Source organism: Oncorhynchus mykiss, chromosome 3, assembly GCF_057628025.1.
Source record: "Oncorhynchus mykiss isolate SJ-2025 chromosome 3, ASM5762802v1, whole genome shotgun sequence".
NCBI lineage: Eukaryota > Metazoa > Chordata > Actinopteri > Salmoniformes > Salmonidae > Oncorhynchus > Oncorhynchus mykiss.
The window spans coordinates 51,822,609-51,849,677 of NC_143024.1; the positions used below are offsets into that span (position 1 = coordinate 51,822,609).

The 27,069-nt window shown below is 38.4% G+C and overlaps 1 protein-coding gene across 6 annotated transcripts in view; it reads right to left on the reverse strand.

The window, feature by feature from the left end:
• Window positions 1–132: 132 nt before the first annotated feature.
• Window positions 133–27,069, reverse strand: part of LOC110519967 (short stature homeobox protein) — a 124,421-nt gene continuing 97,484 nt past the window's right edge. For 3 of the 6 annotated variants that reach the window (XM_090229518.1, XM_090229517.1, XM_090229519.1), the window contains 4 exons: window positions 15,268–15,476; window positions 8,645–8,702; window positions 8,252–8,361; window positions 133–5,046 (listed from right to left, as the gene is read on the reverse strand). In XM_090229518.1, the coding sequence (XP_090085644.1) occupies window positions 4,801–5,046; window positions 8,252–8,361; window positions 8,645–8,702; window positions 15,268–15,476 (623 nt within the window). In that variant the 3' untranslated portion in view covers window positions 133–4,800. Of the gene's footprint in view, window positions 5,047–8,251; window positions 8,362–8,644; window positions 8,703–15,267; window positions 15,477–17,125; window positions 17,497–27,069 lie in introns of those variants that run through there. The other 3 variants (XM_021596890.3, XM_090229515.1, XM_090229516.1) reach the window with 3 other exon arrangements.

The following is a 27,069-nucleotide window of genomic DNA, read 5'->3' on the forward strand; positions in this document are numbered from 1 at the left end:
AGAAGATATAATGATATTGTGATATAAGGACCCATAACTAAATTGTCATTTCCATGTTATCCCATTATTTGTGTAATAAATAACAATATCATTACATGCTTTGTGAGATGAATAAGATGAATAAGCCAAATATTTGCTTTGAAATATATAATTTAAAGATACAAAACCCCCTGAAATTCTTGACAGTTTTCTCCTCACTAAGTAGATAAAAATGTTGACTTAGTCGTAAGATGTTAGCTCTAATATAGTTTTCACTGCCATTGGCACCAGATACATTTATAAGTATTAGCCAACAAAGCAAACTAAAGTCGAACCAAAACAAACTGGGCAGAAAGACGATCTTTGATCCATGGGAGAACATAGTGACTTCAGCACTTTACCTCAATTGTTTTCAGCTAAGGTTTCACTGGGTGGTTGGTTCTCTGAGTTCTTAGAGCCAAATGAACAGCAATGAAACAAGATTAACAAAAAAAATGTAAGTAATGGTCCCTATAATTTCAATGCATTTTTCAGCAAAAGGTGGGTAAAAAGCGTTTCCATGAGTGTACCTTCCACTACACCACTGGTAGCATATCAGGGACTATGTTTTGCTGTCTTGCATGTTGAGCCTATCTAGACTAAGCTGTCTCAATTCATGTCACTGCAACTGCACTGTCAAGCCACAGAGAGCATGAACAGTCCAGTCCATCTGATCATAGTTGAGTGTGACATTCACAAGAGGTGATTAAAACTATTGCACTTCAAAACTATCTCTCACAGGGTAGCTAGCATAGAGCGTAGCTATGGCTAAAAGCTTCAGGCCTCGCATTTTCAGAGTTCCATCTCTTGCAGAACTTCCGCCCTGGCACAGTGAGATAGCTTGGGAATATGTGCTATAATCTGTTTCAGACAGAGTTTGGATAACTTCAATTACAAATCAGGGTACCCAAATAAGTGTCAAAACATTTCATGTCGGCACCCCCGTGAATGGTTGACAATATTATTGCTGGGCCATCCCACTGGTTTCAGAGCACACAATCAATAAATGATTCACAAATACTTTGTACTTGAAGTAGGTCACAATATTTTAAGAAGTTAATCATGGTTTTCAATTAGTTAGATTAATTGGTTTATATTTTCATATGTACATCTCAAAAGCGTAATGTTAACAGTACAATACAAGAGAAGGACATCAGTGGACCATCCCCTTGTAATACCCTCTAATAAAATTGTTTAAACGAAACACAACTTCAACATGGTTTTCACTGTAGATATATACACACACACACACACACACACACACACACACACACACACACACACACACACACACACACACACACACACACACACACACACACACACACACACACACACACACACACACACACACACACACACACACACACACACACACACACACACACACACAGCCCCTTCCCCCATTATTACATTATTATTGTATTTGTGACTTATGGCCAACATAAACAGCTTAAACATGTTGACAAAGCAGCCATGGCTCATTGCTGGTTGATGGATGGCTGTGTGTGCCTAGATAATTATTAGTACACATAAAAGGATGCTGTTATTTTCAGACCTGGCCCAGCCTCAGAGGTCAGTGAGTAAATACAGGCCGATCAGTCTGCGATTATAGCACTCAAACTTGATGTATGTACAAATTATATGTTCAGAAACCTTATAGGCCCCAGCCAGAGAGGTCAGTGGGTAAATACAGGCCGATCAGTATGCGTTTATATTGCTCAAACATGATGTATGTACAAATTAAATGTGCAGAAACCTTATAGGGTGTACAAGCACAACAGCCTTGCTCTTGCTCATGTTACAGAATCTTACATTTTCAGGTTCCATCTCATTACTATCTCTGTCATTTGAACAGAGGGCTTTATACATGTTCCGTTCCAGATTTGGGGCCATGATGCTGGCGTACATCTGGATTTCATAGCGGCTCAATTTTCTCCGCTGGATTGGGATCTGATGAGCTTTGATGGCCGACATGAAAACTGCGTAAATGTCAGAGCTGGAATGATATTGATTGGTAGGTTCAACCTGAGACAACCCCTGAGCATCGGCTGTAACCTGTCACGATGGGCACACAGCATTAATCTACATCAGCTCATAAAGTACCTGGCTATTGCTTCAAGTAAGGGGATCTGGCATACAATTCTCTATTAATGTGTACTATGGTATTCACTTCTGGAATGTTTTGATGACGATAATCATATTTTGATTTAAAGCCTCTTGTTGTATGATTATAAGTCACTCAATATATAAGAATCTAATAAATTACTAAAAAGTAAAATGCGAAATGTAACCCTTCTATGGCCCAAAATCCCTCACAGAGATATATATATATATATTGTTTTGATTCATCTGGAATGGAGTTATTTAAGTATCTTAAAACTGCAATACAAATATGTATAAACGTATTGATAGTTTACAAGATGTACATTTCATATTTTGTGAATCAAAAGAAAAACAAGAAAAAACGTTATAGTGATCATGTTTTAGCATGCTTGCAAATGAAAAGATAATGCCTGTGGTGGACATAACAAATTCCATGGAGCTTAATCAAATCAAATCCCTGAAACGTTTGTAAACTCGGACATGCTACATTTTTAGGCAAACAATGCACAACAGCCACGCATCTCCCTTTGCAAATGTAACATAAAAAAAAACATATACAAATAAATGCAAAGCCATGTAAAAATGTACACTTGAATTTCAACTATTTAATAATTGTATAAACTTTCTAAAATAATAAATAAAAGCACCCACGTGTTTAATTTAAAATGGAGACATTTCTAAACAACAGTTACTGGTGGTTTGTGAACTGAGTAAATGTTGATAAAACATTGTTTGAGGTAGACTTTACAAGGATCTACAGACTCCGAGGCATTATTGACTATGAGATCTGTTTCTCAATGACACAAAAAAATACCCTTTGAATTTACAAGTGTTCAACATTTCATCCTAGGTGGTAGGCATTATTTATCTAGGTTGTATCTTGTTATCTTACTTATCTTACCATGAAATTGCAACTTAAACATGCAACGTTTAATATGTACAGGCCTAAAGCAACACTGCCATGGCTTTGTTGTTCCCATAACACATATTGTAAAATTTGTTAGAATCTTTGGTGGAATGTAACATCAATGCTTTGTCCCATATCAATTATGATAAATTATTTCAGATCCTAGCTTTTCAATTGTTAATTTCTGCAGCATGAAACACATGTGCTCATGTCTACCTAAACAGGCTATTATTGTGTTCTGATGTGTACAAAACTACACTTGAAAACCATTGAATCTCTGGAGTTATGGCGCATGATTGAGGATGAGTTCGCAACATAATACAATGCTTTAGGAAAAACAGATCTGTTTGGCAAAGAAATTAGACACACCGATTTTATCAGTGCATGAAATAAATGACTGAAAATCATTTGTTTAAAATGAACAATGAACAATTTGTTTATTATTTTTAAACTTTTTCATATTTACAGTATTGCACTTAAACTGCACAAAAGTGCATTTCAGTTTAACTGATGCTTCCTTCATGTTTTAAAAATTACAAAAAAATTGCAGTTAAACCCTTTATCCTTCGAAACGTTTTGTGAACGTCTCTTTTTGATGACATGATAAAAACCAAATTGGTTCCTATTCCCGCCTCATTTAGTAAAGTAGTATCTTCTAGTAGTGCCATTTGTAAACGCACACATACAAAACCTGAAGTGCAAAGAATATCTTCACTTCTATTCCTAGGAAATAGCACTATAAACAGAAAGAAAGAAAGCTAGAGAGAGAGAACAATGTGAGGAGAAAAGCTAAAAGACATTTGGACTCAGACACATTCCTGGCAACACATATCTTAGTCTTCCGAAAGCAGAAAAAATAAGGAATCGAATTGCTTCTTCCTGTCAGTCAAAAGTTTAAAGGAAATCAAACCCAAATGACCATTGACCTTGTGGATGAGGGTATAGAGGGCGGTTTGAATGGCAGTGATACAACAGAATTGGGGCGTTAGGTCAGATACAACATAAAGGCCAGGCTCCATGATAGACCTGCAGTCCTGCAATCCAACTCATGCACTGGGCAGCGGCAGGAAACAATACAGTGGCCATTTCTTATCTCTTTTTTGTTTTGTTTTTTGTTTGTCTTTTTTGTGTGTAAAGTTTAGAGCGGGTCCGATGCCTTGTGTTGTCAGTGTCTTTTCTCACACATGCAACAGTCTGTAAAGTCAACGTGACGGCATCGGATTCAGTGAGGCTCTAGTATTTGCTCCCTGCTTGCTTGCTTTGACAGTTTGCTTTGTTCTAAAGTCTCCTCGTCTGGTCTGGCCTGGTTTAGCCTGGCCCTGGCCTGGCCCTGTCCTTCAGCTCAGACAGACATCCACATGTGTTTGTATGGTCCTGGACTTGTGATGTGTGCCTGGAGTGGACTGAGCCACTGGCCCCGCAGAAGTCCTGCCTGTTGGGCGAAAAGTAAAAGGAGATTTCATTGGTATTTATTTACCGTTCTCTCTACAAGTGGTTGTTTTGATAGCTGGTTTTGTGACAATTTTCTCGCTCCATCCTCCATCTTCCACCGCCTCCTCCTCCTCTTCCTCCACTTATCCTCTACCCCTCTCTTTACCTGTGTCTTTATTTTTCTCTCTCTCTCTGTCTCTCTCTTACATTCTCCCTCTCAGTGTTTTTATTTTTTTTGTTTAAGCTGTAAGTGTCAGACCCGATCACTGGGCTCAGTCTTGTGTGAGAAGTGGGTTATTATGAGGGCGTGGAGCAAGTGGAGGGGAAGCCCGGTGAGGTCAGAGACCCAGAGCTTCAGCATGTTTTCTTGCCTTGAGTCGGAGATCGGCGATGCTAGAGTTCTTGCTGTTGCTCTTGGCAGCCGCGGCCACGGCCGCCGCTGCAGAGGCTGAGTCCGCTAGCGAGGCGATTGGAAGTCCGAAGGGTGGGGGCGGGAACATCAGGTAGGGTGCGTGCGCTGCCAGGTGAGGGTGCAGGTGATGGTGGGAGTGAGCCACGCTCTCCAACTGGAGCTGGGCCTGAACCTGCAGGACAACCAAAAACAAACCCTAGGTTAGTGAGTCCTTCCCAGCCATTCAGGCTGTGTGTATGTGAGGAGAGCTGAAGGTTTAGGTTACACAGTTTGACACTATTCAATTATCCTTCAAGTTCTACCCCCTCGAAGCTGTTGCTTACTTTGTGTTTTCTAAGAGAATAGTTAGGAAGTGCACTCAGAGTCCTTTTTTCATGTCAGCTAATCTTAAAGTTAATGAATCATACATAACTTCACAGACACAATGTCCAATTCCACAGCCTGGAATCAAAGTTTCTCTAAGACCCTGCACAGATTTGTCTAATTCACTGAGAACTCCCTCATAACCTTGGAAATATGCAATGTCCTGTTATCCTGATTATGGATTCAACTGCATAAATAAAAAAAATTGCACCCCAACAACATTCACGTATTTAGAATTATAAATATTTATCCATAAATATTCCTGAGCAAAGGGAAAGTGAGTCATAAGGAGCATAGAATATCAGTTTTCACATTCTTGGCAATTATTTTGAGAAGTAGGTGAAAATTACACATCCCTGTACTTCAGAGGGAAAGCTACGTTGCCTCTTGCCATTTCTCATGTGTTTCAAACTCCACAGAAAACAGAGAAGAGGATTGCCTTTTGCTTTCTCATCCAACCCAAATAAAACTTAATTTAAGCAACGTATGGTAAACATTTTAAGAGAGAGTGAGCTGTCTTTACCAATTCCTTATTTTGGAAAATCATTGAAATTAAAGTTGTTTAACTGCAAGAGAGAATTAATGTAAACCCCAAAATATGCTTTCTTGGACGTTATTTCATTGCATACTGCTGACCAGTATTTGTACTCTCACTGCATTGCAGTAACAGGACCCACAGACACGAGGCAGTGCATAAATACCCAGTAGGTTTATTTTCCTTGGTTACCAAGTGGCACTGTTACCAAACACTCAAAAAAGAGGCCCAATTCCAGATGCATGGATATTAACTTTTCATAAGGCACGGCTAACATGCAAACAAAGGCCTTGTTCCAAATGTATCAGTACAGACTGTCTGTCAAATGCAGAAGGGATCTCTTAGCGTGCTGTAAAGTTTGCTCAACGGATCAGTGAAATGGAACAGGGCATGAGGCGCTACGGACGCTTCAGATGCCATATCTTAATTTGACCATCCTGTTGTTGAAGGAATTTTCCTGCACTGCAAGAAATGCAAACTTGTAGTGTATTACAGTTTTTTTATTGATATCCCAATTGGTAGTTACAGTCTTGTCCCATCGCTGCAACTCCCGTACGGACTCAGGAGAGGCAAATCAAGAGCCATGCATCCTGCGTCCACGACCCTGACAAGCTACACTGCTTTTTGATACACTGCTCGCTTAACCCGGAAGCCAGCCACACCAATGTCTCAGAGGAAACACCTTAGACCGCTGTGCCACTCGAGAAGCCCTTTTATATTTGCGGTTGAAAAAACGCTTTTAAAGTTTTCAATTTCCACCTTTACATTTCAGACTTGCTTATGTCATGCTTCACTTTTCTGCTTTCAAGTTTACTATTTTTTTTACTGAATCCATGGCATTATTTAGAATGCATAATACAGAAGCTTATACTTAAGAAATAAGGCACGAGGGGGTGTGGTATATGGCCAATGTACCACGGCTAAGGGCTGTTCTTAAGCACGACACAATGCGGAGTGCCTGGATACAGCCCTTAGCGGTGGTATATTGGCCATATACCACAAACCCCCTCGTGCCTTATTGCTTAAATATAAGCTTCTGCTAATCAGCATTCAGGGCTCTAACGACCCAGGTTATAATATACTATATATACTTAATATATATATACTATAATATACTACATATTATTTGAACAACAGTGCAGAAAGAAAGTGCGGTTTCACGTAAAACATTTTTTAAATAGTGTGCATTCAACAGGATTTGACCTCATACCCTAATTTCCCTGAATGTTCCATAGTTCCCTACTCCACCTGCTTAGCTATCTGTCAGGTGAAACTACAGTTATAAAATCCTAACTATATTGGTAAGTATGGTGTCCAGTAGAAGTTGTGTATGAAAGCAGCTTGGAAACGAAGAAAGCATCGGAACCACAACGAAATCAGAGGGATCTCACATTCTGCCACACATGGTTTGAAAAAGCATGTGGTCAAATGAAGCTTCGGACATCATTGATAAAGTGATACACGAATTGGCACACTGCTTCGAAGTTAGCTGCTTAGCGATTTGGAAGCATGCCTCGGAGCTCTGGTTCCAAACGTAACATCACTAACTCTGGCTGGATTCCAGTAGGTTTCCAACTTTGCAAGCCAGCATAATGTGACTTGCAGGCCCGATGTGGCCTGTAAACCAGGTGTTTCCTAACACCAATGGTGATAGGGTAAAACTAGGCCATCAAAGTAAGGCCTTACAATGTGTAGAATTTTGACATAAAGTTTAATTTCACGATAACATTCACCTAGATACTAATTTGGTAAAAGCTACAGGCCTTTAGAAGGAAACTAACAGTAACAAATACAGTCATGGGTGGTAACCCTGGATTGCTGTCTGTCTCAGGCCTGGTAGAGGTAGTGCTTCTCTCTCAGTACACAGGCCTCATGCCTCCCTCCCTGCAAACGCAGCTCACCATCAATATCCATCAGAGATCTCTCCAGTATCTGCTTTCATCATCTCTTTTATGTGCTCCCGTTGCCGCGGCGTTCGGTTAATTAGAGCCAAGCTTTTCACAGGGGTGAGGCGGACAACGCAGTGGCCAGGCCGCAAAAACAGACACCGCCAGATCAAATGACTCTCCAACACACATGCACAAATACACCACTCTCAACACACCCCAAAGGTGAAAGGCGTTCTGGGGTTGACTTGAATTGTCCCCCCCCTCCCAGCTCCATAGAATTCTCCATTGCCACCTTTGTAAACTGCAACCTATCTCTCTCAATTGAGAGATGATTGAGAAGTATGGTTGTTTATATTTTGGGGCTCAATATCAACTACACGTTCTATTGGATTAAAGAGGGGGGAAAGTAGCGTGAATTTGTATGACTACATCAAACCTTTCAACCATGCTAACACATTTAGAAACCATTGGTTTTTTTCAGTTAATGGATGTTAAATATTGACGTTTGCTCGTGTACAATCACTCATGCATGCATTTTCGAGGTAAATAATGAATGTGGGATTCGTCATGAAAAATAGAAAACAAAGCACCTGTTGAAAAGGCATCCGTAGAGCTCCCATGTTGACGTAGGGCGCTACTCTGCAGGCATCCAGATGACTGGCAGTGCCCAGAATGACACCTGGAAAGTAGGAAGAAGTGTCTGTCAGACAGTGAGACAGTTATGTTTGATTATAAGGCAGGCTGAAATGGTTGGTCAAAGTTTACAAGATTCACATTTTTCATTTTGCACTTGATAATATAATAATTTAACATAATAAAGTACATGCGCGCATAATTATTGTAGGTATTGCACGAAATATAGCAAGCTTTTACATGACACTGAATTATGTGGAATAAACATTTGCAAGTGTAAAAGTACAAGCTTAGTAATCATCACAACACAAATCATTAAACAAATAGATGGATAGTAAAATAGAATTTACCTTTATGCATCTGGTTTTCTTGTTTTCGACATTTTGCTCTTCTGTTTTGAAACCAAACCTGGAAACCAAAATGTAAGCAGTGAATACACAGCAAAATCAATGGTATACATTTAACTGTAGCTTAATTTCAGTGAACATTTGAGTCCCACAGAACTGGTGTTAAAATAACACTTTAGAAAGTGTTCAAGATTTAACTTGCAGTATTCCCCCTTCTACTCTTAAAGTGTTCAAATGAACATGATTGTGGTGTTTGCATAGTTCTACTGTAGAGAGATATGCAGTGTAAAGCAACACTTGATTTAGAGTAAACTGGACTCACTTTGCTTAGTGCCAACACTGTTACTCTTTCTCAGTGTAAGAAATTAACAACTGTAGTGTTACAGTACATCGTTTTGAGGTGTTGTTTTAACACTGTGCGGTGTAAAGCCTAATTTGCATATTTCCCATGGTGCCTTTTCTTTTCAAGTGAATTTTATACTTAAGTTCCATGACTGTATTTGTTAGTGACAGAGACATGTCTATCAATTTGTTTTGTTTTAATTTCCATTTAAAGGCCTGTGGCTTTCACCAAGTGAGTACCTAGGCAAATACCATTATTAAATTATAACTCTATGAAAATACATACAGTACCAGTCAATTTTTTGTACACACCTACTCATTCCAATGTTCTTTATTTTTTACTATTTTATACATTGTAGAATAATATTGAAGACATCAAAACTATGAAATAACACATATGTAATCATGTAGTAACCAAAATAAGTGTTAAACAAATCAAAATACATTACATATTTTAGAATCTTCAAAGTAGCCACTCTTTGCCTTGATGACAGCTTTGCACACTGTTGAAAATAGTAAAAATAAAGAACATCCTTGAATAAGTAGGTGTATCCAAACTTTTGACTGGTACTGTATATCATAAGGCCTTACTTTCATGGCCTAATTTTACCCTAACACAATGGTGTTAGGAAGCTCCTGGTTTACAGACCACATCAGGCCCTGCAAGTCACATAACGCCGGCTTGCAAAGTGATGTGTAAAACCTATTGGAATCCAGGCAGAGTTAGGCTATCCAAAAGTTGGATTTTGTTTAACATGCACCCTGCTTTCAGAATGACTCTCAGGGTTAGGAAAGATGATAAGAAGACTACTTAAACCATTTAAACTGGAACAACCATTTCAGTAACAGGTGCATTCAATCTGACTGATTGGATTAGTTTAGATACATGTGTTATGTATCTTTGTGTAGCATAAGATTAATCAATCAATGTATATGCAAAAACACAGATATTTAAAACAATCTTAAATAATCTACCTGAATTAGAGAATGCACAGCAAATTTTATTTTAATGATAACATATTTGCTTAGGCCACAGGACTCTGTCATTAAAAAATTATGTAAAAGGTGGTTTTCACTCCAAAGGCAAGGCACTTTGGGATATATGAAAATAAGGCTTTACACTAATCAGTGTGATAATTTAACACTGAAACGTGTGAACCCATATACAGTAGACACTGTCAGTGTTGATTTAACATTGGATAATTTGCTGCGTACAAAATATCGACAGACAATGTATGGCCTAACAATAATGTCGACACTAAAATATATGTAGGCCTAGTACTAAACATACGGTGCAAAAAAAGGTCACTGTTACAAAGTGTAATCCAACTACGCCCCATTGCTCACCAGGTTGCAGAAGCAGCATAGCCTATTGTTAACTATTATCAACCTAATTCCCCTCCATTAATCCATCATCTCCTCTCCCCTTCGACCCCAGTTATGATTATAATTTACAGTAGAGGGATTCGCGATTAGATGACCACAAAGGGCGCTGTCTAATTATTCATGGTTCCGCAGCCATTTTACACAAGTGAACATCATTAAAGGCGTTTGGATTGGACCTCAATAATACGTTTGTCGATAAAGTATGCATTATTGACTTTGCCTGCCCACAGATGATTAAATAAGAACGTGTTCTTAACTAACTTGCCTAGTTACATAAAGGTTAACTAAAACTAAAATAAATAAACCTCAATATGTCACTACATTGCATATTGCAAACAAATGTTTGTCTAATGTTGTGTTTAGGAATAGGCTATTATGGCCTATTATTAGCCTGTTTCCTATTATTATTATTATAGGCTATGGCTAATTATATTATTTGATTGTTTTAGGCGTGGCTATATCGCGAGGTGTATTTAATTAGTCTACTTTTTAATCACTACTGTTTTTGTTCCTCAAAGGTCTGTATTAACACAACAACTACAAATAAATCAAAAAGTATACAGCTCAGGATCAATTCCAATTAGCCTACGTACCTGAATGATAATCAAAGTGAACTACACTGGTTGCGACAGTAATTTCACCATTAAGGACCACTCAATGATGCGCTTCACAAACACCCTAATTTCATTTCCTTTGGATTTTTATTAGAGACAGTGAATAATGACATTTAATTTAGCTCTGCACCAGACACCTAAATATATTAGTCGTAGGGCTAATCAAATTACTCCGCGCTCCTCACCAAGCTCTCATAACTTTCCATTAGATTCCCGACAGCTGTGCGCGGCGTAGGGCTTCTGTTTCGACACCTACGTGCAGGTTCTATACCCTTCTATCTACCACATTCCTGCCGTACAATTTTCTTCAGATTCATTTGGGTTTTCAAATCAAAAACAGGTCCCTTAGCCATGAACAGCAGAGGCTGCGACGTAGTTTTTAAATGTGTGTGGTTTTGGCCCTAACGGCCGATTTCAGTCCATTAAATAGCCCTATGTGTTTGTTGATAGTGTGTGTTATTGTTGTAAATATTTATCCCACTGCGTTTTAGCAGGTACGGCTAAATGTTGTCATATCCTGTTAACCAGAATTGTATTTAGGCCATTTACAATTACATGTTTGTTTTATGTTGCGCTTGCAAGCCGTTACTGGGTGTAGATTTATAATATTACTTATTCCTCCGATTAGATCTCAGAACATGAGGTGTCCCATCGACTGAGTTGCAGCGGAATTGAATTAGCCTATTTCTAATCCATTTTTAAGGGAACAGTATATCAAGCCAATGCCAGATATTACAAAGACTACACGGGAGGATGGGAGGTGACTGACATATAGCCTACACGGGTCTCCCCTAAGCACTCGTACAATCTCTTCATACATTTTAATGATGTCGTGAGATCTTTCCGAAGCACATTATTATTGTTATAAATTTTTTATTTAACCTTTATTTAACTACATAAACAACTTTTCTTCTACAATAATCTGTCAGGAGACAGGTTTAAATTCACCCAATGCCACTTTGAGCAACTATGATGTGGCAATGGCTGTAGGTGTAATTGTATTTGCTTTAAAGCAACAGTATTTTGGTAGGTCTGTCTAATATTTTTTTTTAAATAGGCCATTGTTATCATGACATGCATTTGCTTGATAATTTATTCAAGGCAAAATAAATAAATACAAGTTTAACAGTAACCAGTACAGTATTATTATTAGTAGTAGTAGTATAATTATTGCGCTATTATTGGTCTGTTATTGTACCTGATACAATCCATGAGAAGTATTTGCCAGAAATGTAATTTAGAAACATTGCCAAACTAATTTCACCGAGGTCGTGAGGTCAATCTGTGTAATAAACTCATGTGGCTTTCCACAATATCGAGACAGTTACATCCACACAGTTTACTGAATCTTATATCGCATGATATGTTTGTCTCGTTGCATCTGGTGTGTGTAGGTTACATCTCGGTATAACTGGGCCCCAAGAGAACAGGCAGGGCTAACCAAAAATAATATTAGGCCTATAGTATATTAAATTAATCATAACCAGTGACAATTGCAAGTGGGTGAATAATTGATATAAAAACAGAAACCTCAGCGCTATCTTATTTATAAATCTGAATATACATTGTCTTTAACGTGCACCGGAAACGATTGTCCTAACGTGTTTATCTCACGAAATTTAAGGAAATAAAATAATTTTTAAAAATGTAATAGTAAGACGCTGTTTCAGAATGAATATACCCCAAACCTGACAGGTCAAAAATTTGATTTATTTAATTATGAAATCAATGTGAAGTAACAACTTTCAAAAGATTTCACCTTTACCAATATGACAACATACATTGTATAAGTAAGTCAAAGTGTATCTAAACATTCAATTTTTATAGCCCCCTAGTTTTTAAATTGTATGCTTATCAATATGGTTTGTAGCAGGCTTTTGCATTGCAAACCCATAAGTGTTGGCCGTATAGCCTTCTGCAACGTGTTTCATTTGTGAACATACATAATTCCTGATCTAGGCCCTACATTACATCCATCTTACCCATATAGGGCCCGCCGCTTTACACTACACTTCTTTGACAACACAAACTAGGTCCAACAGAGACACTTGTGTAGTGTAAAGAGAAGGCTCTAGATTCAAATATATCTTTAAGAGATGTCTCCCACACAACCTCCGGAGTTAGTGTGGGACATCTACACCCAGCAGCCACCCCCCCTGAGTAGTACAGTGTAAAGACATTTAGCTCTTCTACACCACATGTCCATGCAATAATTACCGCAATTACCCAATTAATGCAATGATTTACAAATGTGTGGATATTTTACAGTCTTTAATTTTGAATTTGGCCAGTAAACCACACGTTTTTCTCTGTTAGCAAAATTCTAAATTAAAGGCTGTACAATGTCTACACATGTGTGAATCATTGCATTAATTAAGTGTGCAACATTATCTGCAATATGGTTTAGATGAGAAGCTCCTGTATAGTTTGAATTGGATTTACGGTATACTATCACACATAACGCACGAATTTGCCTTTGGCCACACCACAACTAAGGCTAGTGTAAACAGAAAAGTTTCAAATCTGATGTTGAAGAGAGATAGCTCTCATTAGACATATTTTACTCATGTAAATCCACTCTTATTTTGAAACACGAATTACAGTAGGCCTCATTTTCTTGAATCGCCCCTTATAATTATCCACATGCCACTGTCTCTGGACGTCTCAATCTGACAAACTCTCACGCATTTTTTTCTAACATGTCCAGAGCCTCGTTTCCCAGTTACCATGTAATTTAAGCATTATGATGATCGTACCAGATGCATCGTTATTTGCGAGCCAACGTTTTAAGTGTCCCAAAGAAGCACGCAGAACGTTAGCTAAATGCGTCGTTAGACCATGTGTAGATACTGATAGGATCGAAAGAAGTATCGCTGTTCTCGCATCAGTTTACCTTAACTTTATAATTATTGATGACGGGTCAGCTCATAGAGAGTTACTGTATTACCTACCACCTATGGATGTAAACAGGCTATTGAGGCGGCTTATTATGCTTACCCAATAATAATGTAGTAAATCACAAGATTGGGTACATCATTGCGCACATGTTATTACACATCGTGAAACACATTGAGGAAAGAATTACAACCTGTAGCCCAGTCGCCAAATGTTAACACAAAATTGACTGAACATTAAATAGATTTCGTGTTCCTTAAACAACAGGAAGTAAATTGTACACTCAACTTTCCTTCCAGTTCTTCTTGACTATGGTAACACCATTTACCAGAATGAAGCCGCCACTAGGCTACTCTTAAACCTTTGGATGCCGTCTAGCATAGCATCCTTCGTTTTATCACAAGTGCCAGTATTAAAATAATCATCACTGCATCCTGTATCAAAAGGTTGGCTGGTCCTCATTAAAGTCGCGTAGACCACTCAACTAATCTTTTTTTGTTTACAAAGCTCTACTACACAAGTTTCTGACTTAACTAACTTCGTTGTTGAAGTATAAAAAACATGTTACCAAACCCGTTCACATGGTTGGTTAACTCTTGAGGTTTCTCCGGTCTCGATCAAATAAGATACACCTGCTTTTAGATTTAATGCAACTCACCGCTGGAACAATTTAGAAAACCCATTACAATTGGATGTTCTGGTGCCGCTCGGGCAATTTAATGTGTTGATTGAGGACCTAGTAGTTTAGGAATGAATGTAACTGTTTTTCTTACTTTTTGTGTTGTGCTGTATTTTTGAATTTACATTGTATTGATTGCTGTTTTGTTTCATATTATATTTGGTTGTTGTGTTGACTCTCGATGTTTTTTTTCTTCTCCTGAATAAATAAATAACACCAAATGTGAATAGTCCTAGCCTATATAGGCCCATGTAGCCTAACTTTTAATGCAGTCATCTCGATTTTCATTTGAAGCATTTTGTTATCAAATTGTAACAATTGCAAATAATTTGGCAGGCCATTTGTAGTTAACTTTGCTCAGAAGTTAGCGGCATTCACAGTCAGACGGATAGCCTAAACATATTGATTATGTGTTAAGCGAAGATCTTCTGTGAACCAAATGACATGGAAGGGCAAAAAAGCTTCTAAGAAGGGCAGAATGTTCTGAAAATGATCTTAACGCTACGAAGGCTCTGTGAAACGAGGCCTACAACAATCCTTTATGCTTTCCGCTCAAATGCGCAATCTTTTTTGCCCACGTTTTTTTGTACAAAACGTTGATGAAAAGTAGGGACAGACCTTTCTAGGGTTTTGTCCAAAAGCGTATACCTTTATCCCTGCAGGTTTATATTTATGGTTTTCACTTTCAGTTGATGGAGACCGGGTGTTACCTGCACTCTTGCTTCTGACAGTCCCAGCCTCTGGCTCAGCTCTTCCCGCATGAAGGCGTCGGGGTAGTGAGTCTCGTCGAACAGGCGCTCCAGCTCGTTGAGCTGTTCCAGAGTAAAGTTTGTCCTGCTCCGCCGCTGCTTCAGTTTGCTCTGTGCGTCCTCGTCCTCAGACTTTACGTCTTCCTTCTTCTCTTTACACTCATATATCCCTGCGTGAACACACGTTTTAAAATACAGTACACCTCTAGATTAAACATAACAAACGCTTACACCTGCACCTGCAACTACTCTCTCTCACACGCACGCACACACACACACACACACACACACACACGCACACACACACAGACACACACACACGCACGCACACACACACACGCAGGCTCCGTGTGTAGCGTATATTTACTTGGTGGGATATATAGTGTTATGGTAGCCAGCCAGAGAAAGAGAAGATAACATTTTTCAGAAGCTCGATCTCTATTGGTCCAAATACAATTTGCAAATGTATTTAGAAATAAATTACCAAAATGCAGGCTATATTATATTGAACATGATTCACACACATGATATCCTCGATCATAAAAGCATGTAACGTTCAGGTCTAATTATAATTTCCTCAGTGGCATTTAACAGACTGCACATGGCACCTTTATTGGCAGGAATGCCCTGCCGAAAACGCAACAATATTCACTATCTAAAACTGAGCATGGCTATACCCAACACCAACCATTATATGCTATTATTTTTAATGTGATTATTATTTTGGAAAATTATAGTGGTCATTGTTTTACAGTAAGTTGTGAATTGTATTTTTTTAATGATTATATATATTTTTTTCTTCTAGATTGAAAAAAAGTCATTCCTCGAGTTTGTAACCTATTAGCCTAATTGTCGTGAAATGTTTTATATGATATCATAGTCCTATCTATCATACAACAAACCATTTCCATGGCAGTTAAACTTATAAACCTGATAAATAACTTAGTGTGTATAAAAGTCTATAAATCTGAATATTTCACAAGATTTCACAAGTTAATCGTTTTTACTTAAAAGACAGTTACGTTCAGATAGTTATTGATTATTACCGGGTCTAATGTCTTGGTATATCATTAATATCATCATCATATTTTGCCTGTAACATTTTTTTTCATCATTATAGACGGAACTATAGACGGACCAATTGTGTGCTATACAAAAAGGTAGTGGAGAACTTACATCCAAACACTGATAGGCCTATTACAGTGCAAGAGCATGCATCCAACTTCGAGGTTCACGGGACAATTTTGTGTATGAAGTTATTTGTAGGTCTATATGTGTTATGTCATGTAAATGAAAGCAAGAAGCACTTCATATAGGTGAACAGTCAAAATAAAAATGTCTGGTCCATTGAACGAGAGATTAAAATGTAAATTATTAGGCTACTGGATCCTGACTGGCAGAAGGGAAAGTATCACTCCTATTCATTGTGCAGTGGAAACATTGCTGAGGCTTATCATGAATCTCATCGCCATCAATACGTGATTATTCATCGATACGATTTGCTATTTAATATGCTACAATTATCGACAGCAGTGAGATAATATTGATATTATATAGATTACATTCAAAATAGGCTATTATAGAGAAAAGTGTTTCAAAGAATCTACAAATTACTACGACCTGTGTTTACGAGATACCTTCAACAATAACTGCAGTAATCGAAATGTTTTCGTTACAGTTTTGAGCGTGTCAATGTTTTGGCCACAATACGTTTACAATCGATGTATGTTATTGTTAAAACCAAGGGCTTGGTCCGTGTAAGAATGCGATGCATCTCAGCCATTCACGCTACAGCTCGAGCGGGTGGATAAAAACGTACCTTCTGTGGCCCTTGAAACGTTAAACTCCTTGAGTTTTTCTTTCTCTAGCTCTATGTGCTCCTTGAATAGATGTACTGGGAAGTGGTTGCTGCCTTCCGTTATGTCCTGTAGACTTGTCTCGGAGTTCCCTAGCTCCCTCGCCCGCGCCAAGCCACTCTCCAAAACTTCCCTGTACGTGATACTCTCCTTACTGCTCTCCTTGGTTTTCTGGTCGAAAGATTTCGAGACGAACGCTGTAAGTTCTTCCATGGCCGCTCAGTGGTCCTGAGCACCGAAATCCACTTTAAAATTACCTATATAACCTTAGCAGTCTGCTCGTAGAGCGCTCCGTCGTGATATCACTCCTGCTGTTATGATTGTGTTTTTGAGAGCACACTATTTATACACCGCCACCTCAGCCCAGCCCCCATCTCTGTGTCTTGGGCAATTATGGGCTGCTCGACTTGTCTGAATTCAACTTTCAGCAGCTTCTCCAGAAATCAATGCTTCGACGGAGGCGGTTAATTGAATTACAGGTCATTAAAATGCCTAAGGTGCCTTACGGCGAAAAGCGTGCGAGATCTGTAGGCCCATGTTTAATTAATTCAACGATAATTTCATTAACGTGATTATGAAATGTGAATACGGAGTGGTTGGGTTTGCTCCTCCTGGTGTTGCTATTTGTTTGAGCTGACAAGTAAGAATTAAAATCACAATAACATCAACAACAATGATAATATAATACATATGCTCCAACTATTGGGATTTACAATTCCTTGGAAAGCATTGGCAACAGACTAGTGATGCTGTATGAGCTTTCTACAATGGTGGTCCATGATTCGAGTACAATTACCCATACTTTCTCTAGGGATAATTATATGTAGGCTATATGATGCATAGGCTATATCATATCATTAATTGTGTTTTGCAGGTGTGAATCGTGTGACAATAATTCAAAATAGGCTGCAGTCCACACATTTTCTGAGATTGTAATTCACTTTGAAATATTTGCAAATAAATAACATGCCAATGATTATACAAATTCTAGAATTTCCTTAATGATAGGCAACAAATACTGGTTTCCGACGTTTTGGAGAACAAATAAAAACTCCATATTATTTGACTTTTGTAATGGTAATTTCGTCATAAACTATGAGTGAGTAAATGTTTACGATTACAATGCATCTATTATTAGTGAAGGAAATACATGCATAAAAGGTGATTGCCAGAAAATCGGCTAACATTCCCCCATCAATTTATAGGGGCTTCTACTTCCAATCAAATTCAACAAATCTCAGTGACTTTACATGTCTGTTTGCTCAATCTGAAGTTGGCCTAGACATTTTGTTCATCATTCATATTATTGAAACACCTCTGGGAGTACTAAGTGTTAAACTGTATGTTTCTTAAAATACATTGATAATCAATAACATAACATGTGGTGTGAAATGTTCCCTTATTTATAACTAGGATTTTCATAGAAATAGATGTTGGCTATAATAGCTGAACATTATCTAAAACGCATGTACGGGTCCAGCTCAGAAACACAAAAGACCGAGAGAAGAGAGCTGTCCCTGGGGTTTTCTACCCGGAGAGCCCCGGCAGTGTGAAAGCGCTCAGTGAAGCTGTGCTCTTTAAGTGCGTGTTTTGATATCTCTCCATTTATCACAAAACCCGTCTCACATCTCAGTGGCCGACGTGCGCAGGCAGAGGGACTTCCCCCGTGCCATGAACTGCGCCCTTTGTTGTTAATGCACGTAAATCCTCCTCACAACATAATTCGGTGTTCCGAGTCTCCACATTGAATACTTAGACTTGTAAAATGATGTGCGTGTGTGGTCAATAACGAAATACATCCTAATTGGTCTCACATAACCATAACACTAACCTTTTCTGCAATGGGATGAAAACTCATCACAACCCATTCTTAAAATCATGAAAATATTGGTTGATATCTTCAAACATAAGCTATATCTCAGTATTAGTAAACCATTAGGCTAAGTTATACATCCTATATTTCAGTTTGTGTCGAGGGTTCAAAAGAGCCCAACAACTAATAAAAGGTGATACAGCAGGTGAGATGTGGCTGTTTTAAAGGTGCTAGGTTACCAAACTCTCACTATAGGTGCTCTACAGGATGAATCATGAATGATATTAAAATTGCTTGCATTAGCCTATAACAACATGGTAATTGTAGGCCAATTTAATGAAAAAAAAACATTTATGTGGGTAGTGAAATATTAATATTTAGGATAAAAACATTGAAAAGTAATGTAATCGTGTAAATGTAATGTAAAACAACAACAACAACAACAACGTGTGACATATTTGAAAATGTGGTTCCAGTCATCTAACATGCATTTCAAACTAGGGTTTCCTCTTCATCAGCAGGATCTTAATTGTGAAACTTCAAAGTGATTCTTTTTTTTCTAAACGTTTGAATATTAGTGAGTGCAGTCCAATTGAAGTGGAGTATCCACATGTGGAGCCAAATCAACAAACGCTATCGACCAGCGCAAATCGAAGAGTGATGTTCTATACACAGAAGCATTCATGTCACCTGGTCGCCATAGTTTAGTGGCGCAACATCCTTAAAGGGGCACGAATCATATTCTCCCTTGTCTTATATGTCCAACATGTCCAACAACCCCCCCCCCCCCCCCCCCCCCCAAACGTCTGTTTAGTACTTCTTAATAGGGTATTTTATTTCACTAGTGTGGCAAAGAGTATCCAAGGCAAGTCAGGAGAGTCATTCACCTATACTGTAGCCAGTTGAAAGTTATGTGGCCTATTGTACTGTAACGGAGTAATATGACTTTCCTGATATCAAGTGTTACTTTGCCCATATGGAGTTTCAACCAAGTCTTTTAGGTCACATGTTAACCTCTATTTACCTATTCTATTTACTAGGCCTACATTATATTGTCAATGTATACAAACATGTAGGATTATTATAACTAGGGGTTCACAGCGAATTTCACTTAAACCTTCATATTCGAAGCTCACTTAAACCAGCCAGGTCATCCATGATTACAAGTCAGTTTTCCACGTCCATCCATGTCTGAGGACCTCCGGAGATGATATAGAAACTGGCCACTAGGGGCAACCGCAAGCACTGTTACCTTCAAGTAGGTATTGATTTTGATAGAGTGTTGTGGACGGGGATGGATGATGGGTGTAAGCATCTGCCTCTGATTCCAAAGGTTGCAAATTAAAATCCACCAATACAAAGTAATATCTTATATTCAGAGTTAATAATAATTTGGAGTAAATGTCTGAATTTAACCCTATTCTTCAAAATTCGGGTTAGGTTAAACTTACCCTTAGACACGTTGAAATTTGACGTTTGAAAAACATGGATGAACATTTAATTCTGACGTGAGACTGTGAGAGCTGGTAGACTTAAACCATAATATGCACAGCCACACTTGACCTAGAGACTTAAAACGTTGTACTGTGCTATTCAGACCCCTTTACTTTTTTACACATTTTGTCATATTACAGCCTTATTCTAAAATTGATTATTATGTTTTTCCTCATACATTTTCAGACAATACCCCATAATGACAAAGTGAAAACAGGTTTTTTGAAAATTTTGCAGATTTATTCAATATACAAAACAGAAATACCTTATTTACATAATAATTCAGATCCTTTGCCATGAGACTCAAAATTGAGCTCAGGTGCATCTTGTTTCCATTGATCATCCTTGAGATGTTTCTACAACTTGATAGGAGTCCACCTGTGGTAAATTCAATTGATTGGACATGATTTGGAAAGGCACACACCTATCTATATAAGGTCCCACAATTGACAGTGCATGTCAGAGCAAAAACCAAGCCATGAGGTCGAAGGAATTGTCTGTAGAGCTCCGAGACAGAATTGTGGCGAGGCACAGATCTGAGGAAGAATATCAAGACTCTTCTCCCCAAATGCTCAGTTTGGCCAGGGAAGTGACCAAGAACCCAATGGACACTCTGGCAGAGCTCTAGAGTTCATCTTTGGAGATGGGAGAACCTTCCAGAAGGATAACAATCTCTGCAGCACTCCACCAATCGGGCCTTTATGGTAGAGTGGCCAGATGGAAGCCACTCCTCAGTAAAAGGCACATGACAGCCCGCTTGGAGTTTGCAAAAAGGCACCTAAAGGACTCCGACCATGAGAAACAAGATTCTCTGGTCTGATGAAACAAAGATTGAACTCTTTGATCTGAATGCCAAGCGTCACGTCTGGAGGAAACCTGGCATCATCCTTGTGATGAGGCATGGTGGTGGCAGCATCATAATGCTGTGGGGATGTTTTTCAGCGGAAGGGACTGGGAGAATAGTTAGGATCGAGGGAAAGATGAACGGCGCAAAGTACAGAGAGATCCTTGATGAAAACCCTCAGAGTGCTCAGGACCTCAGACTGGGGCGAAGGTTCACCTTCCAACAGGATAACGACCCTAAGCACACAGCCAAGACAATGCAGGAGTGGCTTCGGGACATGTCTCTGAATGTCCTTGAGTGGCGCAGCCAGAGCTCTGATAATAGCTGTGCAGCGACGCTCCCCATCTAACCTGACAGAGCTTGAGAGAATCTGCAGAGAAGAATGATAGAAACCCCACAAATACAGGTGTGCCAAGCTTGTAGTGTCATACGCAAGAAGAATCAAGGCTGCCAAAGTTGCTTCAGCAATGTACTGAGTAAAGGGTCTGAATACTTATGTAAATGTGTTTTATTTTTTTCATATGCAATTTTATTTTTAAAAATGGTTTTTGCTTTGTCATTATGGGGTATTGTGTGTAGATTGATGAGGGGAAAAACAATGTAATGAATTTTAGAATAATGCTGCAACAAAATGGGGAAAAAGTCAAGAGGTATGAATACTTTCCGAATGCACTGTAAGCACAGTAGGTCTTTTCTCGTGCTGAACAAATTTCCCTCAAGGACCCATAAGGTTTGTCAGGATAGATTTTCTTCCCTCTTGGAACATTTAAAAAAATTAAATAATAATAAATAAATAAATCTGAATAATAAATAAATCTTCTCATTGACTGAAATTCAGATTCACTCCTAACTTCGTCTTTGGCCTCATCACAATAGTCCCTAAAGTGTTTGAGATAATAACGTTGATGCATACAAAGATGGCGACACTATACCACTATTTGCATATTAGCACAAACACTAATATGCTAAAATATACTGTACTAAAATTACAAAAATCTTCTCATGAACCATAGGACCAAATTACACCACATTTGGAATGTAGGCCTACTGCACATGTATTAACTTAGTTTGAGCTAAGGTATTGGTAAAACGATTGCTGAGTTATTGTCAAATCAGATTTAACATGTCCATTTAAACCACTGTAAATCTACTCCACGGTGGTTTATTAAAACTTGTCATTGATATCATGGACGTCCCTAAGATAAACCACACTGAATTTGGTATTGATATCTCAAGAACAAGGAAACTATTAACAACTCATTCTTTGCATATGTAATGCAAATGCTCATAACCAACCGCAATGCTCTTCTCCATATGAACAATATGCCAGATTCACTCCAAATGTTGTATTTAGACTCATTACATCAGTCTACTGGTTTTGAGAAAAAATTGTTGCTGCATTCAAATATGGCCGCACTGCACCTATAGATGTGCTTAACAAGTCGCATAATAAGTTGAATGGACTAACTCTGCGTGCAATAATAGTGTTTAACATTATTTTTGAATGACTACCTCATCTCTGTAACCCACACATACAATCATCTGTAAGGTCCCTCAGTCGAGCAGTGAATTTCAAACACAGATTCAACCACAAAGACCAGATAGATTATCCAATGCCTCGATAAGAAGGGCACCTATTGGTAGATGGGTAAAACTATAAAAAGCAGACATTGAACATCCCTTTGAGCATGGTGAAGTTATTAATTACACTTTGGATGGTATATCAATACACCCAGTTACCACAAAGACACAGGCTTCCTTCCTAACTCAGTTGCCGGAGAGAAAGGAAACCGCTCAGGGGTTTCACCATGAGGCCAATGGTGACATTAAAATGGTTACAGAGTTTAATGGCTGTGATTAGCAGAAAACTGAGAATGGATCAACAACATTGTAGTTACTCCACAATACTAACCTAAATGATAAAGTGAAAAGGAAGCATGCCTGTACAGTTTCAAAATATTCCAAAACATGCATCCTGTTTGCAATAAGGCACTAAAGTAAAACTGCAAAAAATGTGGCAAAAAAATAACTTTGTGTCCTGCATACAAAGCCTTATGTTTGGGGCAAATCTCTCACAACACATTATTGAGTACCACTCTTCATAATTTCAATCATGGTGATGGCTGCATCAGGCTATTGGTATGCTTGTCATCACCAAGGACTGGTGAGTTTTTTTTGGATAAAAAGAAAAGGGAAAGAGCTAAGCACAAGCACAACCTAGTTCAGTCTGCTTTCCAACAGACACTGGGAGACAAATTTACCCTTTACCAGGACAATAACCTAAAGCACAAGTTCAAATATACATTGGAGTTGCTCACCAAGATGTCCTTGAATGTTTCTGAGTGGCCTAGTTACAGTTTTTACATAAATCGTCTTGAAAATCTATGGCAAAACTTGAAAATGGCCATCAAGCAATGATCAACAACCAATTTGACAGAGCTTGAAGAATGTTGAAAATAATAATGTGAAAATATTGTACAATCCATATGTGTAAAGCTCTTAGAGACTTACCAAGAAAGACTCACAGCTGTAATTGCTGCCAAAGGTGTTTCTAATATGTATTGATTCAGGGGTGTAAAAACTGTATAAATGAGACATTTCTGTATTTTATTTTATATTAGCATTTTTTTTTAACTTTGTCATTATGGGTTATTGTGTGTAGATGGGTCAATTTAATTGTTTGTAAAATCAATTTTGAATTCAGGCTGTAACACAACAAAATGTGGAATAAGTCAGGGGGTATAGAAACTTTCTGAAGGCACTGTCTACTAGAATATATTCTATTCCAAACAGTCTGAGAGAAGGGGATAGCCTACCTAACATAAATCAAACCGGCTGAAATTGAAAACGTATAATTGTTGAGAGTTAATGGTACACAAAAAAAATGAATAATTTGATCAATAAAATAAAAACTATTTCCTGTAAGAATCATCCATCTGTTTTCATCATTTTGTAATTTTCCCATAAATCGATGCCAGACATCTAGCCTATAACGTGCCCATGTCTCTTTCTCTACATATAGACCTATGAATTGAGGTAGCCTAATTGTCATGTTTGACACACATTTCTATTGTAATATACACCACAGACATTTAGATAATGACAGCCTTACTACACTTTTAAGTCAAGTTTGAATTCTTTGCGAGGAGTGTAAAAATGTATTTTGTCAACACAGAAGTTTCTTCTCCTTATAAGAGGCAGTATTACCCCTTCTGTTTGTTTGGCATTGGAAACGGCAGGCTGAATAATCATTTGAGCACATGTGATCAATCTGGCCTCCTCTACATTAATGCAGCCTAATAGGACCCAGTTTATTCATTTCCACCCATGGATGGCTAAAAGAGAAGAATCTACATGTTTAACCATCGATATAAGATGACTCACTTTTCCAAGATGATTATAGGTGGAAAAAACTGTTGCCCTTTTCATAATGGTGTAAGCCACCAGGGCATTATTTAGCCCACAGTATAACGTGGCCAATTGATGCAGTGGTTTTGTATTTTTACTGAGTACCAAGGTTAGGGTAACCTTTGGCATCTGTGACAGCATGGGGTCCTGGGAAAATACTGAGTAGACTCTCCTCACATGCAGATGCTCCAATTTTTTGAAAACAAAAACATGCATGGGCTGGCAGTAGTTTATAAACAAAGATACACTTATAATGATTTACTAGGTGAATGCAGAAGATGACAAGAAATGAAATGAAGCAAAGAAAGGTATCTTCATAATAAAGTAATTACATGGCAAATATTTGCAAACCAGCATGTTTTAGGTGAACAGATTTAGCTAACGACTGTCAAAGACATTTACAATTTTAATTGAATAAACTATCCCAACATAAAATAAGTATATATGTGTATGTTTTAATTTCTCAATCATAATCCAGCCAAAACATGATATATGGCAGATGGTGTTTCCTAAATGTCAGTGAGCTATCCATTTACAATTCTTCAACAAATTGACTTAATTCACTGTCAAATCATCATCTTTGCAAAGGGCAGGGAGTAGCTAACCTGCAATATCAATACGTTAAGACATCCGGTACTCTAGAGATCGATAGTTCAATGATGTACCCCAAAATGCTTTGAGATATGCTAGCTTCAAAGGAATGCCCACTGAACAGACACACCGTCTCATTTAGTATGACATCTGTTGGTTTCTGCCTCTCCAGATTTTTAGGACAAGTGCCAACACCAACTGTACTGTACTGTACTACAGCTACAGTATGCTCTGTTCTGCTCTCAGTTTAAAAACTGGGCAGAGGAGCATAAGGACAAGATTGAACCCATCTTTTACATAATTCATGGTCACACTCCACATTGAATAACATGCTACATGGGATTCTACATTCTGATGTAACTACAGTGTTGCCCCTTTCAGAATATGTATTCTAATTCTGATGTGGCCTGATAAACATGTACATTTTAACACAATTATTTTGGATTTATCCTCTGGTAACGGACTGTTCTAATGTTCTGAATATAATTTCAGGGGAGTGTTAATTACAGTTAATTTTAACGGTGTTTGTTTATGAAAGTCCTGTTGCCTGTCTTGAGGCTTTTAGACTTGTATTGGGTATTTGCTGTTTAATTTGGTGCCTTCATTTAGGCCTTCCACCATTACTAGAGAGGCAGTCTTTAGAGAATAGGCTACAGAGTATAGTATCTGTTGCCATCTGGTTCGAGGGCAAAATAATTCAACGTGGCAAAAATACCAGATTCTGCTGAACATTAGTGTTCAAAGCAGTGGGAGGCCGTTGGGGAATATCTTGGTCTCTTTGGATTGTTATTTTTCCTCATGTATTTTCTGTCTGCTATTTTCCCACAGGGCAAAGAGGCCTCAGATTCAAAGAAGGCATGACATTTACATTATACCCTGAAGTATATTGCATATTTGCAGGAAAAATACAGTAATCTATTGACAATTCTTCAAAATCAAACATTGCCCTCTCGGCTCTCACTTGCTCTCTCTTAATCTCATCTACTGCACATCCTAATCAAGTTTTGTATTTATCCATTTATTTATCTCCTCACATCACTCTCTGTCGCCATGAATCCCTCCTCCCTCCAGTGGTGGGTTGTGATATGTGCATTTGACATTTGAGTCATTTAGCAAATGCTCTTATCCAGAGTTACTTATAGTTAGTGCACTCATTTTAAGGTAGATAGGTGAGACAACTTTAGACATTTCTGGAGATCGATTCCACAAGTAAAATCTACCTAACTCAATCTACCTAAACCTATATGGGAGGGTCTGGGTGGGCATCTAACCTCGGTGGCGGCTCTGGTTCTGGACACCGCCCCCCTTCTTTTCCCTGAGTCCGCTCTTGTAGCACCGTGGATCATCGGAGGCTCTGGACTGTGGATCCTTGCTTGGGACCCGGAGTGGGGACCTTCGCTGGAATTGACTATTATGTTTAACATTGTATTCTAAATGCCTGTGTTTAAGTTAAGAAGACTTATTAGCAAATCTAAATGCATACTGTTTAAGTTTGAAAAACTGACGTTTAGGTTTTAAGAGTGTCACGTTTCATGGTTTTACAGTGTAATAGGAGAGTGTTAGTAAGTCACAGCCTGTAGCATGAATTAATTTGGCTAATGTGAAGATGGATCAAGTTCCCCTTGGCAGAGGAACGCTCCAACCAACATGTTAACAATGTCTTTAGAGACCGATGAGGCCCATTTATAGTAAGTGTCTATGCGAGAGAGAGAGTGTGTGTCTGTGTGTGTGTTTCTACAGCGGGCTATAAGGGGTCC